This window comes from Anolis sagrei, chromosome 6, assembly GCF_037176765.1.
Source record: "Anolis sagrei isolate rAnoSag1 chromosome 6, rAnoSag1.mat, whole genome shotgun sequence".
NCBI lineage: Eukaryota > Metazoa > Chordata > Lepidosauria > Squamata > Dactyloidae > Anolis > Anolis sagrei.
In genome coordinates this window covers 54,308,791-54,325,923 of record NC_090026.1, presented here as the reverse complement: position 1 = coordinate 54,325,923, position 17,133 = coordinate 54,308,791, and the positions used below count along the sequence as shown (strand labels likewise).

At 43.5% G+C, this 17,133-nt stretch overlaps 1 protein-coding gene across 2 annotated transcripts in view; it reads right to left on the bottom strand.

Annotated features, from left to right (window-relative positions):
* CD8B (CD8 subunit beta) overlaps window positions 1–6,380 on the bottom strand; it is a 48,055-nt gene extending 41,675 nt beyond the window's left edge. The window contains exons 1-2 of one of the 2 annotated variants that reach the window (XR_010910077.1): window positions 6,281–6,380; window positions 6,104–6,191 (exon numbers count right to left, since the gene is read on the bottom strand). Coding sequence is in view for 1 of the 2 variants with exons in the window: in XM_067469446.1 (XP_067325547.1) it covers window positions 6,281–6,341 (61 nt within the window). In the remaining variant the exon portion in view is untranslated. Of the gene's footprint in view, window positions 1–6,103; window positions 6,192–6,280 lie in introns of those variants that run through there. The other variant, XM_067469446.1, reaches the window with a different exon arrangement.
* Between the last annotated feature and the right edge of the window lie 10,753 nt (window positions 6,381–17,133).

Below are 17,133 nucleotides of genomic sequence, written 5' to 3'. Positions count from 1 at the left end.
GTCGCCAGGGAGGCCAGGGAAACTGCGAGATTTACAATCTCGTGCAAACTTTACAATCTCACAGTTTCCCTGGCCTCCCTGGCGACAAGAGGCGATGCGGAAGGGAGAGGTGGGCATGGGTAAGCCCAGCTCTTCCTGAAGGCCATGCCCCCAGTGCCCGTCAAGAAGAGCTGGGGTAGCCACGCCCACCTCATTCCCCTGCCATCCATCGCCGTTCGCAGTCGCCCAGGGAAGGGAAACTGCGGGATTAGTTTGAAAATCTCGCAGTTTCCCTTCCCTGGGTGACTGCGAACGGTGATGGATGGCAGGGGAATGAGGTGGGTGTGGCCTTCAGGAAGAGCTGTGCTTACCAACGCCCACCTCGCCCTTCCGCATTGCCGCTTGTCGCCAGGGAGGCCAGGTAAACTGCGAGATTTTAAACTAACAGGGGGGAGGGGCACCTTCCATTAACGAAGTAAACGAAGCTATTCAGATTTTTGCTATTTCCGATCTTTTTTTCAAGAAAAGTTCAGAAATAATTTTAAAATCAAAACGCCAGTGCCCCCTATATACGAAACGGGTTTAGAACCATTTTTTTTCTTTATCAAGCAAGCCTAGTGTCTAGGTCTGCATTCTGTGTGTTCCAATGCAATGAATCATCAGGAGACAAGCAAACTGCTGCTGGCTATTTGAAGTCACAAGCCCTTTTGGGAGGGGGCTTCTTTTGTTTTAATGGAGGGTGCCTGTCACCAGGGGCGGCTCAACCCATTACGCAAAGTAAGCATTTGCAGTATAGTTGATTTTGCCCAGGGGCGCTCTTGAGGCGCTCTTGGGGGAAAATAGACCTTGACATATGCGAGTTGTAGTTACTGGGATGTATAGTTCACCTACAATCAAAGAGCATTCTGAACTCCACCAGTGATGGAATTGAGCCGAATATGGCACACAGAACTCCCATGACGAACAGAAAATATATATATATTAGGGCTGGGCGGTTTCGTTTCGTTAATTCTTAATTCGTTAAAAAATTCGTTAATTTTTCAATTACAAAACGATAACGAACTCCCACGACGAACAGAAAATATATATCAGTGATTGGTTGGGGGGGGGGGGCGCGGCGCCAAAATACTGTTTGCTTACCGTTGAAAATTACCTAGGGCCACCTCTGCCTGTCACCTAAATTAGATTGTTCAGCCATACTCTTTCAAAATCTTCATGTTTTTTCTGATACTTTTATACAATGTTGTCCATCATTTGTAGTGATAAAAGAGAACTACAGCATAGTTGTTATAGCATTAGACTTTCAGACGGTTTTTGTATTGAGATGTATCACTGTGTAGAGGTCTGCTATAGCCTTGGCCACAGTAATACTCTGCTTCATCTTCAGGACGCACACCGCTGATAGTGAAGGTGAAGTCAGTGCCACTGTAGCTGCCACTAAAGCGATCTGGGGTCCCTGTAAAACGGCTGGTAGCATGATATATCAGTAGCTTGGGGTTTTGTCCGGTACTCAATTGATATAAATTCATCTCATTACTCATGGAAGAAGATGCCTTGCACTGAATGGTAACTCTGTCCCCAGGATTTACACAAAGAGAGGCTGGTGTTTGAGTGATGACAATTTGTCCACTGGATTCTGGAAGAAAGAAGAGTAAGAAAATATGTTAATTTCCCCATAACATTTACTTGAGAATTTAGACAGCACCTCCATTAACACTTACTTTCAGAGACTCAAGGTAAGCCAGATCAAGTATATTTGTAACATTGTGATGATGTTTTTCATCCAGATGTTCACCCAAATATTTTTCTTTCTCCTGAAAATCTTGCCAGGCAATCACAGCCTGATGAAGGTTACAGTGGGAACTTATTAAGTGCCAAGTATGGAAATCTATGCAAATCCAAAAGGGGTCAATTGACATGTTCTTCTCTGTCTGCAGGAACCGTTCTGTCTTCAAGGCACTAGAAGCACCCGGGTGGGTGTCTCAAGTTGCTGAATCAGGAGGAGGATTCTGATGTTACATTCTCAGTCCAGGAGAACAATGAATAATCAGGGACATCAGTGTGCCTGTGGAGCTCCCAGTGGCACAATGGATTAAACCCTTGTGCCTGCAGGACTGAAGACTGACAAGTCAGAGGTTCGAATCTGGGGAGAGCATGGATGAGCTCTAGCTGTCAGCTCCAGCTCCTCATGTAGGGACATGAGAGAAGCCTCCCACAAGGATGATAAAACATTAAAACATCCGGGTGTTCCCTGGGCAACGTCCTTGCAGACGGCCAATTCTCTCACACCAGAAGGGACTCGCAGTTTCCCAAGTTGCTCCTGACATGAAAAAAATGCCTCTAGCTAAATGAGCTAGAGTCTCAAGTTGCTGAAGCAGGAGGAGGAACCTGATGTTACATTCTCAGTCAAGGGGAAAAATGATTCACCATGTGCTCCTGGCAGATCGTGGTGTGCGGCAACTCTCTGTAGTTGTCTTGTTGTTTACAGATTCACAGGCATTCAGAACAACTATTGAGGTGGAGTGGTCCTCCCTAGGAGGCTAATGAATCAAGATGGGTTTATGATGGGTTGTGGGAGATTCCTTTCATCTCAATGGGAAATTTTGTTGGTGTTCCAGCTAGTCTCTGAAATGGGAAAGTGGTGTTGGATGCAGTCACTCCTGACTACCACCTCTTACAGAGTGGAGTCAAATAATCAACTTGGTTTTCCAGAGAGTTGGTAGTAATGAAATACGTGATATAGAGCAAGGAGCAACATTGACTGAAAACCGAGAAACAGTTGTGTGAGAGTTCCTCTTAATATGTCGTTAAATTCAGTGTTTGAAACCAGCACTGCAGACCATTTTATAAAGGGAACACTTTGCCATTCTAGTCATTTATTCCTTCCCAGAAAGAACCTACAACCTAGGCTCTAAGTCCTTCTGAAAAAGAGACAGATAAGTGTGATGGCTGGCAAAAGAAGTGTTTTGGGCAGAAAAGTCAAAAAGGGACCATAAGACCTGAATATCTAGAGGCACGTTGAAGACAAAAAAGTATGCTTACACACAGAAAATGTTGCATTCACCTGATGAATTAGAATATTCATCTGGAGAATGCAACATTTTCTGTGTGCAAGCATACCTTTTTTTTCTTCTACAATTTATTTTATTATTATTTATTATTTAAAGCATTTATATACCGCTTTTCTCACCCCTAGGGGACTCAAAGCGGTTTACACATAGATAATGTCAAAAATTCAATGCCCTACAACTACAATATTAAAACCATACCTTAAACATAAATCATATTAAAAATAGTACATCATCAAATATCAAAACTGTTATTAAAACCATAAAACAATCTCATCAATCGAGTCGCCATTCCAGTCCTTGTCCCACTAAAAGCTGCATACATCTGTTGTCCGAAGGCCTGGTCCCAGAACCATGATTTTAATTTTTTTCTAAAGGTCAGGAGCAGATCCTTTGGGAGTGTGTTCCATAGGTGGGGGCCACAGCCGAGAAGGCCCTGCTCCTCGCCCCCGCCAGCCGCATTTGCGCTGTTGATGGGAATGAGAGCAGGACCTCTCCAGATGATCTTAAATTGCAAGGTGGGACGTAGGGGCAGATGCGTTCGGACAAGTAAGCTGGGCCTGAACTGTTCAACATGCTTTATGAGGAAGCCAAGCCTTGTAAGCATGGTATAGGTAGCTGCGTATGTTTAGCTTGTAGAAGAAAAGGTAAAGAGGGAATATGATTAAATATTTGAAAGGGTTTCACATTAAGGAGAGGGCTCACACATGCACACCTGCACTGCTTCACTGTCCTCAGGAGCGAGACCTGAGAGGCAGAGAAGGAGGTATGGTAATAGGATACAAGGGTGGGCCAGACGGGTGAAAGAGGCTTATTTTTCTGGGCATAGCACCACTCTATCTCTTTTTCCCATACCCTGGGCATCTTGGAAGCCCGCCCTTCACTTACACCTTCCCAGTGAGGTACCCCCGCAGTAAGTCACTTCTTTCCACGAATCCTGGTGAGTCGTTTTTTTTCTACCATACTTCTACAGTGCCACCCTTGCTGCTTCCATATGGTTACCGCATATGGTGGGGATACGGCTGCGGCTGTTTTTGAGCTCCCCAACCATATGCGGCAACCAAAGATTCTCCAGTCTAGCTTGGAAATTTCAGCCCTTTAAGATGACACCCACCATATAAGATGACCCTGAACTTTTGAGAAGAGAGACACTTACTTTTTGGGAGGAGAGCAATGTCCAGTCTCGATAAAATAGTAGATACATTTTCAACAAAGATCCGCATAGTTAAAGCAATGATATTCCCCATAGTCACCTACGGATGTGAGAGCTGGACCATAGGGAAAACTGAGCGAAGGAAGATAGATGCTTTTGAACTGTAGTGCTGGAGGAAAGTTCTGAGAGTGCCTTGGACCACGAGAAGATCCAACCAGTCCATACTTCAGGAAATAAAGCTCAACTGCTCATTCAGGAAATAAAGCTCAACTGCTCATTGGAGGGAAGGATTGTAGAGACAAAGATGAAGTACTTTGGCCACATGAGAAGAAAAGAAAGCTTAGAGAAGACAATGATGCTGGGGAAAATGGAAAGAAAAAGGAAGAGAGGTCGACCAGGGGCAAGATGGATGGATGAGATCCTTGAAGTGACTGGACTGACCTTGAAAGAGCTGGGGATGGTGACGGCCGACAGGGAGCTCTGGCATGGGCTGGTCCATGAGGTCACAAAGAGTTGGAAATGACTGAACGAATGAACAACAACGAAAAGTTGTCTTATATGCCAGAAAAGGCAGTATGTATTCCTTTCTAACAGACAGTATGTATTCCTTCCAAATCTTCATAGTGTTTTGATTCTTTCATACATTTTTGCCCATCCCATAGAGCAGTGTTTCTAAACCTGGGGGTCTGCATCCCTGAAGGGGTCGCAAGGGGATTTCAGAGGGGTCGTCCCTTTGGTAGAGAAGACTGAAGATCTCTCCGCCCGTCCTTCTCTTCCTTTTTGGAAACAACTGGCAAATCCTCCCTCCTCCTGCTGTGATTGGCTGGCCTCTCAGGCAAGGGGGAGGGTTGTTTCTGAGACTCCAAGCGGGGAGGGGAGAGCCGGCATTGCTTGGTGCATGGCAGTGTGTTGCGCATGTGCAAGTGAGGGAGAGCATGCAAGGCTGGAGGGAAGCTCGTACCAGCAAGTCCCTTCAAGACATGGGGGTTCTTTGTGGGGAGTTTGACCCAATTCTATTAGTGGGGTTCAGAATGCTCTTTGGTTGTAGGTGAACTATAAATCTCAGCAACTGCAACTCCCAAATTTCAAGGTATATTTCCCCCAAACTCCACCAGTGTTCACATTTGGAAATATTGAGTATTCATGCCAAGTTTGATCCAGATCCATCATTGTTTGAGTCCACAGTGCTCTCTGGAAGTAGGTGAACTACAACTCCAAAACTCAAGGTCAATGCCTATCAAACCCTTCCAGAATTTTCTGTTGGTCATGGGAGTTTTGTCTGCCAAGTTTGGTTCAATTTCCTTGGTGGTGGAGTTCAGAATGCTCTATGATTATAGGATAACTATAAATCCCAGTAACTACAACTCCCAAATGACAAAATCAACCTCCCCGCAACCCTACCATTATTCAAATGTGGGTGTATTGGGTATTTGTGCCAAATTTAGACCAGTGAATGAAAATACATCCTGCATATCAGATATTTACATTACAATTCATAAACAGTAGCAAAATTACAGTTATGAAGTAGCAACAAAAATAATTGTATGGTTGGGCGTCACCACAACATGAGGAATTGTGTTAAGGGGTTGTTGCACTAGGAAGGTTGAGAAACACTGCCATAGAGTGATAACAGTATCCTTCTTCCTATATTAAACCATTGAGAAGGTTTTTGTGCTGAAATGTATCACTGTGTAGAGGTCTGCTGTAGTGTTGGCCACAGTAATACTCCGCTTCATCTTCAGGACGTACACCGCTGATCGTGAAGGTGAAGTCAGTGCCACTGTAGCTGCCACTAAAGCGATCTGGGGTCCCCGTGAAACGGCTGGAACCATAATAGATCAGTAGCTTGGGGTTTTGTCCTGGGATAAATTGATATAACTGCATATAATTACCCATGGCGGAAGATGCTTTGCACTGAAAGGTGACTGTGTCCCCAGGATTTACATGTAGTGAGGCTGGTGTCTGAGTGATCACAACCTGCCCACTGGATTCTGGAAGGAAGAAAATATATTAAGAACAGAGTGGATTCATAACATGTTCCTGCAAAATAAAAGGGAAAGAAAGAACTACCAAATCTTACCCTGAAACAAAGTGAAAACAACCCAAACCAGGTATGTCTGTAGCATTATGAAGGTAACCATAAAATTTCTCTTGTTTCCCAGGAAAATGTTACCAAGGGATTCAAGCTGCAGAACAACAAACATCACAGAGAGGTCTTATTATATGTCAAGTATGGAAACCTATGCAAATCTGCAAGGCATTTAAGGCTAGAGGATATTCTTGTCTCTGCTTTTAGGAAATGCCAGCCAACGCACAGAAACACTTGAGTGTGCTTTGCAAGTTACTGAGGCATGGGAAGAATATCACATATCAATCCCAGTCAAGGAGAAAAATTCTTATTAGAAGCTTCAAGCTAGGTTGTTGTGTTTTTAACATTTATGTGATAGAAAATGTTATATGGAAATACATAAACTTCTGATTTTCCACATGATGAATCTGCTTTTGAATGTTTTATGGGGTCAAAGCTGTCTGCAATAATGAGTGTTATGTAGCAGTTTGGGTATTGGATTACAATTCTGCATATCAAAATTCAATTCCTTTCTTAGCCATAGAAACCCACAAGTTGCCATTGAGCTAGTCACACTCCCTCAGGTCAGAAGAAAGCAAATGCAAAATCAAATCTTGCCAAGAAAAGCCTGTGATAAGCAACCTTAGATGTGTTGTCAAAGGCTTTCATGGCCAGAATCACTTTTTTTTTGTCGTGTCAGGAGTGACTTGAGAAACTGCAAGTTGCTTCTGGTGTGAGAGAATTGGCCGTCTGCAAGGACATTGCCCAGGGGACGCCTGGATGATTTGATGTTTTTATCATCCTTGTGGGAGGCTTCTCATGTCCCCGCATGAGAAGCTGGAGCTGATAGAGGGAACTCATCTGCCTCTCCCCGGATTCGAACCTGCAAGCTGTCGGTCTTCAGTCCTGCCGGCACAGGGGTTTAACCCACTGTGCCACCAGGGGCTCCTGTGCCAGAATCACTAGGTTGCTGTGTGTTTTCTGGGCTGTATGTCCATGCTCCAGAAGTATTATTTCCTGATGTTTCACCCAAATCTATGGCAGGTATCCTCAGAGGTTGTGAGGTCTGATGGAAACTAGGCAAGTGAGGTTTATATATCTGTGAAATATCCAGGGTCGGAGAAAGACTTCTTGTCTGTTGGAGGCAAGTGTGAATGTTGCAGTTGGCCAGCTTGATGAGCATTGAATATACTGCTATTAATTGCTCTCCAGGTATTTACAAGTTTTCTTCTCAATATTAAACAGTTTGGGCCCAGACTATTTGACGGACCACATCTCCATCTATAAGCGTGCCCAGGCACTGCGATCGGTGGATGAGACCCTGCTCTCGGTCCCATCTCCATCTCAAGCACGTCCGCTGGGAACGAGAGAAAGGGCCTTCTCTGTGGTTGCTCCCTACCTCTGGAACTCCCTCCCAAAGGAGATCAAAATGCCCCCCTCCTTGCTTCATTGAAGAGGTCTTTAGGGGATTGGTACCCATAGATCATAAAAGGCATCCAGACTGATTGAAATGTCCCAGAATCTGTTCTTGTTCTTTCCAGTTTTAGACTGGGTTAAAATAAACTGCTTTTGGTAGCTGTACTGGGTGCTGAAAGAAAACATTATGAGTTAAACAAAATATGTATGGATTTCTAAAATATGTTAAGAAACAATAGGAACAGAATCTGGAATTGTCCGTTTTTTCTAATTTATGTGGATGAACAATATGTGGTCTTTCTCTAGAATTTAATAGTAACCTCTGATATGAAACATAAGAATAGTGACTCACTGGAATGTTCCTACTTGATGTAAAATGCATGTACAATTGAGATGCTGCTGAACTAGCTCTGAAAAACAGGTTCAGCACTTGGATAGATCCTTAAAGTTTAAGCGAAGGCCAAATTGGCAGTTTTGAATCATAGAATCATAGAGTGGGAAGAGACCCCATGGGCCATCCAATCCAACCTCCTGCCAAGAAGCAGGAATATTGCATTCAAAGCACCCCTGACAGATGGCCATCCAGCCTCTGTTTAAAAGCTTCCAAGGAAGGAGCCTCCACCACATTCCGGGGCAGAGAGTTCCATTGCTGAACGGCTCTCACAGTCAGGAAGTTCTTCCTAATGTTTTGCTACCAGGGAAGCCTCCAGCTGTGTCCTAACTGTCTGACTTTGGAAGGAAAGCATTGCAGCAGTTTGTTCTGAGGCTGAAGTTATGAAGCAACACAATTAACCTCAATGAATCACATTGGGACCTCATGGCCAGTAAGAACAGCACAGAAATCATGAGGTGGGGAATGGTGGGTGAGAGAGTCTGCATTCATTATTTTCCAGTGTAATGAATAGCCAGAAGAGAGACAACTTCATTATATTTTAAATGGAAGATACCTAGACTGGTTCAGCAATTCTCTTTCCAAATCTTCATAGTGTCTTGGTTCTTCCATACATTTTTGTCCATCCCATAGAGTGATACAGTATCTTTCTTCCTGCATTAAACCATTCAGAAGGTTTTTGTGTTGAAATGTATCACTGTGTAAATGTCTGCTGTTGTCTTGGCCACAGTAATACTCCCCTTCATCTTCAGGACGTACACCGCTGATAGTAAAGGTGAAGTCAGTGCCACTGTAGCCGCCACTAAAGCGATCTGGGGTCCCTGTGAAACGGCTGGAACCATTATAGATCAGCAGCTTGGGTTTTTGTCCTGGAATAAATTGATATAACTGCATTTCATAACCCACAGAGAAGGATGCTTTGCAGTGAATGGTGACTGTGTCCCCAGGATTTACATGTAGTGAGGCTGGTGTCTGAGTGATCCCAATCTGCCCACTGGATTCTGGAAGGAAGGATAGAAAACAATCATGTTAGTTTCCCCAGTCATTTGCCTGAGAACTGAGGACAGTATCTCAACTAAACCTTACCTTTAATCAGATTCAAGGTGAGCCAGATCAAATATATTTGTAACATTGTGATAATGCTCTTCATCCAACTATTTCTCTTCAGAGTATCTCACGAGGCAGTCATTGCCTGATGAGAAGCACAGTGAGGATTTATGAAATACCAGGAATGGAAATTTATGCAAACTCAAAAGGGGCGGGATTACCTTCCCCTCTCTTTTTGATGGAATGCTGTCTCCTACATGAGTTTCTCAAATTGCTGAAGCATCTGAGGTGGAACCGTGGCATAATATTCTTAATCGAGGAGAACAATTTATCACCACAGGCAAATTCCTCTTCATTTGTGAAATGCTAAAAATCCTGACCATGGTCTAAAAGGGTTCAAGTAATGTTTTTGTGTTTCCTCGGCTTCCAGGACTTTGAGGAATGCTTGCTCAAAGTTTGTGCATAGTTACATGTCAGCAGAGCTGAGAAGTTCCTGCTGATTTTCAAGTCTACACTGTCTTTTGTTAAACAAATGGGCAACATCAAGACCCATATTGCTTTTAAAAGGCTGCTGAAGACATTGGTCACATTACTGGTCATGATAATATCACCAGCTTCAGGGCTGTTTGATCGTTGGTCATCGTACTGCTATAAGTTGATGTCACCATCTCTGGGTGCATATGGGCTGATTGAAAGTGTCCTGATCCTGTTCTTGTTCTTTCTGATTTTAATACTATTATAATTTAATTCTATTTCAATGTTTGTATATTTCATAGAATCATAGAATCAAAGAGTTGGAAGAGACCTCATGGGCCATCGAGTCCAACCCCCTGCCAAGAAGCAGGAATATTGCATTCAAACCACCCCTGACAGATGGCCATCCAGCCTCTGCTTAAATGCTTCCAAGGAAGGAGCCTCCACCACACTCCGGGGCAGAGAGTTCCACTGCCAAATGGCTCTCACAGTCAGGAAGTTCTTCCTCATGTTCAGATGGAATCTCCTCTCTTGTAGTTTGAAGCCATTGTTCCGCGTCCTAGTCTGCAAGGAAGCAGAAAACAAACTTGCTCCCTCCTCTCTGTGGCTTCCTCTCACATATTTATACATGGCTATCATATCTCCTCTCAGCCTTCTCTTCTTCAGGCTAAACATGCCCAGTTCCCTAAGCCGCTCCTCGTAGGGCTTGTTCTCCAGACCCTTGATCATTTTAGTTTTAGGTTTCAAATTGTATTACAATGGTTTTTATTGTAAGTCTTGTTGAGTCTTTTTAATAGAAAAAAGCAAGGTACAAATAAACATAATAATAATAATAATAATAATAATAATAATAATAATATCCTGAGCTGCTGCAAGAAGATTGCGCAGACAGACTACAAGCAGAGGGACAACACAATTGCTCAGATGATTCATTGGAACTTGTGCCACAAATACCATCTGCCTGCGACAAAGAACTGGTGGGATCACAAGCTGGAAAAAGTTACAGAGAATGAACACGCCAAACTCCTCTGGGACTTCTGGATTCAGACAGACAGAGTTTTGGAGCATAATACTCCTGACCTCACAGTTGTGTTAAAAAACAAAGTATTAACATCAATGAATCACATTGGGACCACATGGCCAGTAAGAACAGCACAGAAATCATGAGGTGGGGAATGGTGGATGAGAGAGTCTGCATTCAGTATTTTCCAGTGCAATGAATAACCAGGAGAGAGACAACTGCCAGTGTATTATTTGGAGTCATAAGCCCTCTTTTGGAGTGAGAATTTTTAGTTTAAATGGAGGGTATTTATTATTTATTTATTATAGGGTTAAGTCAAGGATACCTAGACTGGTTCAGCAATTCTCTTTCCACATCTTTATAGTGTCTTGGTTCTTCCATACATTTTGTCCATCTTATAGAGTGATACAGTATCTGGGTTGTTGTAGGTTTTTTCGGGCTATATGGCCATGCTCTAGAGGCATTCTCTCCTGACGTTTCACCTGCATCTATGGCAAGCATCCTCAGAGGTAGTGAGGTGATCTCACTACCTCTGAGGATGCTTGCCATAGATGCAGGTGAAACATCAGGAGAGAATGCCTCTAAAACATGGCCATAAATCCCGAAGAAACCTACAACCACCCAGTGATTCCGGCCATGAAAGCCTTCGACAATACATTGATACAGTATACTTCCTCCTACAGTAAATCATTCAGAAGGTTTTTGTGCTGAAATGTATCACTGTGTAAAGGTCTGCTGTTGTCTTGGCCACAGTAATACTCCGCTTCATCTTCAGGACGTACACCGTTGATAGTAAAGGTGAAGTCTGTTCCACTGTAGCTGCCACTAAAGCGATCTGGGGTCCCTGTGAAACGGCTGGAACCATTATAGATCAGCAGCTTGGGTTTTTGTCCTGGGATAAATTGATATAACTGCATTTCATAACTCACAGAGGAGGATGCTTTGCACTGAAAGGTGACTGTGTCCCCAGGATTTACATGTAGTGAGGCTGGTGTCTGAGTGATGACAATTTGTCCACTAGATTCTGGAAAGAAGAAAATATATTAAGAACATGGTTGATTCATAACATGTTCCTGCAAAATAAGAGGGAAGAAAAGAACTGCCACATCTTACCCTGAAACAAAGTGAAAACAACCCAAACCAGGTATGCCTGTAGCATTATGAAGGTAACTATAATATTCCTCTTGTTTCTTAGGAAAATGTTACCAAGTGATTGAAGCTGCAGAATGACAAACATCACAGAGAGGTCTTATTATATGTGAAGTATGGAAACCTATGCAAATCTGCAAGGCATTTAAGGCTAGAAGATATTCTTGTCTCTGCTTTTAGGAAATGCCAGCCAACCCACAGAAACACCTGAGTGTGCTATGCAAGTTACTGAGGCATGGGAAGAATATCACATATCAATCCCAGTCAAGGAGAAAAATTCTTATTAGAAGGTTCAAGCTAGGTTGTTATGTTCTTAACATTTATGTGATATAAAATGTTATATGGAAAAACACAAAGTTCTAATTTTCCACATGATGAATCTGCTTTTGAATGTTTAATGGAGTTGACGCTTTCTGCAATAATGAGTATTATGTAGCAGTTTGGACATTGGAATACAATTCTGCATATCAGAATTCCTTTCTTAGTCATAGAAACCCACAAGGTGACATTGAGCTAGTCATAATCTCTTAGGCCAGAAGAAAGCAAAGGCAAAATCAAATCTTGCCAAGAAAAGCCTGTGATAAGCAACCTTAGATGTGTTGTCAAAGGCTTTCATGGCCAGAATCACTTTTGTTTGTTGTGTCAGGAGTGACTTGAGAAACTGCAAGTTGCTTCTGGTGTGAGAGAATTGGCCCTCTGCAAGGACATTGCCCAGGGGACGCCTGGATGATTTGATGTTTTTATCATCCTTGTGGGAGGCTTCTCTCATGTCCCCGCATGAGGACCTGGAGCTGATAGAGGGAACTCATCCGCCTCTCCCCGGATTCGAACCTGTGACCTGTCGGTCTTCAGTCCTGCCGGCACAGGGGTTTAAACCACTGCGCCACTGGGGGCTCCTGTGCCAGAATCACTAGGTTGCTGTGTGTTTTCCGGGCTGTATGTCCATGCTCCAGAAGTCTTATTTCCTGACATTTCACCCAAATCTATGACAGGCATCCTCAGAGGTTGTGAGGTCTGTTGGAAACTAGGCAAGTGAGGTTTATATATCTGTGGAATGTCCAGGGTTGGAGAAAGACCTCTTGTCTGTTGGAGGCAAGTGTGAATGTTGCAATTGGCCAGCTTGATTAGTATTGAATATACTGATATTAATTGCTCTCCAGGTATTTACAAGATTTCTTCCCAATCCTAAACAGTTTGGGTCCAGACTATTTGGCTGACCCCACCTCCATATATGAGCTTGACCAGGCATTGTGATTAGTGGATGAGGCCCTGCTCTCGGTCCCACCCCGAGAGTTGGAAGAGACCTCATGTGCCATACAGACCAACCTCCTGCCAAGAAGCAGGAATATTGTTTTCAAAGCACCCCTGACAGATGGCCATCCAGCCTCTGTTTAAAAGCTTCTAACAAAGGAGCCTCCACCACACTCCGGAGCAGAGAGTTCCACTGCTGAACGGCTCTCATAGTCTGGAAGTTCTTCCTAATGTTTTGCTACCAGGGAAGCCTCCAGATGTGTCATGACTGTCTAACTTTGGAAGGAAAGCATTGCAGCAGTTTGTTCTGAGGCTGAAGTTATGAAGCAACACAATTAACCTCAATGAATCACATTGGGACCTCATGGCCAGTAAGAACAGCACAGAAATCATGAGTTGGGGAATGGTGGGTGAGAGGGGTATAAACCTGCACTAGGTCTGCATTCAGTATTTTCCAGTGCAATGACTAACCAGTAGAGAGTCAACTGCCAGTGTATTATTTGAAGTCATAAGCCCTCTTTTGGAGTGTTTTTTTTTAGTTTAAATGGAGGGTATTTATTATATATTTATTTATTATAATTTAAATGGAGAATATCTAGATTAGCTCAGCAATTCTCTTTCCAAATCTTAATAGTGTCTTGGTTCTTCCATACATTTTTGTCCATCCCATAGAGTGATACAGTATCCTTCTTCCTGCATTAAACCATTCAGAAGGTTTTTGTACTGAGATGTATCACTGTGTAGAGGTCTGCTGTTGTCTTGGCCACAGTAATACTCTGCTTCATCTTCAGGACGTACACCGCTGATAGTGAAGGTGAAGCCAGTGCCACTGTAGCTGCCACTAAAGCGATCTGGGGTCCCTGTGAAACGGCTGGAACCATCATAGATCAGTAGCTTGGGTTTTTGTCCTGGGATAAATTGATATAACTGCATTTCATAACTCACAGAGGAGGATGCTTTGCACTGAAAGGTGACTGTGTCCCCAGGATTTACATGTAGTGAGGCTGGTGTCTGAGTGATCACAATCTGCCCACTGGATTCTGGAAGGAAGGATTGAAAGGAAGCATGTGAGTTTCCCCAGTCATTTGCCTGAGAACTGAGGACAGCACCTTCATTAAAACCTACCTTTAATCAGATTCAAGGTGAGCCAAATCAAATATATTTGGAACATTATGGTAATGCTCTCCATCCAACTATTTTTCTTTCTCAAGAAAATCTTGCCAGGCAGCCACAGCCTGATGAGACTCGCATTGGGGACTTATGAAGTGCCAAGTATGGAAATCTATGCAAAATTAAAAGGGGTGGAGATAACCTTTCCTCTCTTTTTGACGAAGTGGTGCTGTCTCCTACGAGAGTATTTCAAATTGCTGAAGCACATGAGGTGGAACTTGGAATAATATTCTTAGTCAAGGAGAAAAATTTATGACCACACACAAATTCCTCTTCCTTTGTTAAATGCTGAAAATCCCGACCATAGTCTAAAACAGTTCAAGTAATGTATTGTCGAAGGCTTTCATGGCCGGAATCACTGGGTTGTTGTAGGTTTTTTTGGGGTTATATGGCCATGATCTAGAGGCATTCTCTCCTGACGTTTCACCTGCATCTATGGCAAGCATCCTCAGAGGTTAGAGACTTGGTTAGAGACTTGGCTGAGAATTCTGTAAGAGAGGTTTGACTTGTTTGTGCCTCTTTAACATGTGTATCTCAACGCCACACCATTGTATTCGGCTCCCCAGGATCTTCAGACTTATCTTTTGTGGAGAATCATCTCTTTAATAATTAGACACAAGTCTTAGTACTTGAACTGAACAGAGAAATATTTATTTAAAGATTACTCAGGTTCACGCAAGCTGGACGGTTAAACAATATCTTCTTGTTGGTGCCACAGTTAACTCTCCGTTCTTATAAAAACATGAAATTGTTACGATTAAACTTTAAGAATGGCCTATCTTCGGCCACTTTGAGGTTTGTTATTTCCTTTCTGTAATTGACAAGTTACTTTCTACTTCAAATAGGTCTACTTGACCCTCTAAACTAGACAGGCTGAAGGCTAAACACTTGGCTCGGCTCACACTACCCAGAGCCACCTTTTATTATTTATTTATTATTTATTAATGTTATTTGTACCCCGCTACCATCTCCCCAAGGGACTTGGTGCGGCTTACATGAGGCTGAGCCCAAACACAACAATACAAGCATAATCACAACAATACAAGCAGTTAAAAAAACACATCAACATATAACATTATCAATAAGACAACATGCAATTAAAACTATGGGAAGGCCAAATGTAAAAATTAAAATTAGAAAAAGTGCTGAACATGGACGAAAAGGTGATAGTGGCATTTGTGGAAAGACATATGAGCAAACCTAAAAAATGTAAAGTGCTTTAGAGGGACAAAGTGCTATGGGATCGTTAATCCGGGAAGGCACACTGGAACAACCACGTCTTCAAGCTCCTCCTGAAAACTGCCAGGGTTGAGGCCTGCGTGATGTCCTTAGGGAGTGAGTTCCAGAGTCGAGGGGCCACCACCGAAAAGGCCCTCTCTCTTGTCCCCACCAATCACGCCTGCGATGCTGGCGGGATCGAGAGGAGGGCCTCTCCGGATGAACGAAGAGATCATGTGGGTTTGTATACGGAGATGCGGTCACGCAGGTAGGCGGGTCCCAAACCATTCAAGGCTTTGTAGGTAAGAACCTGCACCTTGAATTGGGTCCGGTAAACGAATGGCAGCCAGTGGAGCCCCTTGAAGAGGAGGGATGACCGCTCTCTGTAAGGAGCCCTGGTTAACAACCTGGCTGCCACCCGTTGGATCATTTGAAATTTCCGGGCCATTTTGAAGGGCAGCCCCATGTAGAGTGCATTGCAGTAGTCCAGTCTAGAGGTGACTAAGGCATGGACCACCTTGGCCAGATCTGCTTTCCCGAGGTATGGTCGCAGTTGGCGCAGGAGTCTTAATTGTGCAAAGGCCCTCCCGGCCACCACCGATGCCTGAGCCTCAAACGTAAGTGAAGAATCCAGGAGGACCCCCAAACTGCGGACCTGTGACTTCAGGGGGAGTGCAACCCTGTCCAGCACAGGTTGCCACCCTATACCCAGGTCTGGTTTACGATTGACCAGGAGGACCTCTGTCTTGTCAGGATTGATCTTCAGCCTGTTCGTCCTCATCCAGACAGCCACAGAGGTCAGGCACTCGTCCAGCACTCGAGGGGCTTCCTTGGAATTCGATGGAAAAGAGTAATAGAGTTGTGTGTCATCTGCATAGAGATGGCACCCAACTCCAAAACTCTGGATGACCTCTCCCAGCGGTTTCATGTAAACTTTCCCTTTGTCTACATGTCAAAGACTGATTTTTTTTTTTAAAAAAAAAAAACCTGTGTTCTCTTTTTCAGTGGCAGTTAGCTCTGCCCCTTTTCCTTCTGCCTGGAAGCCTACGTCACTATGGCAACGCATCAGCTAAACAAATGGCTGCATTTCAAACTAACCTGCCTGCACTATATATCACTCAATAACACCTCTTTTTTAAAAAAATCCTATAAATTAAGTTATTTGTTACACCTTCCATACTGAATTATCTATCCGATGCAAAGATCAATGAGACATGTTGGGAATATCCACACCAACACTGTAATGCAGCTTGGAACCAGTTTAGGAGGAACCAGTTTCACTTTATGGGTGATTCAATTGACAGGTCTGGAACAGGTTTGAGGCCAGGTGGATGATTACATTAAACATAGACCCTAGAGTCAAATTGCTGTGAAGCTTTGGTTTTTTGCATTTCCTGGAAAGATGTGCATCAATACACCAGAGGCATGTGAGATTTTTAAAAGGGGAAAGTGACAGTTAAGAGCAGAGGTCATCAATTAGGCCTCCCAGGGGATCATCTTCTTGTACTGTTTCTTGATAGCTATGATTTGGAATTCCTTTTACTGTACTTCAGTAGGGGCAGTTTTTTTTTTGTCATGTCAGAAGCTACTTGATAAACTGCAAGTTGCTTCTGGTGTGAGAGAATTGGTCGTCTGGAAGGACGTTGCCCAGGGGATGCCCGGATGATTTGATGTTTTATCATCCTTGTGGGAGGCTGCTCTCATGTCGCCGCATGAGGAGCTGGAGCT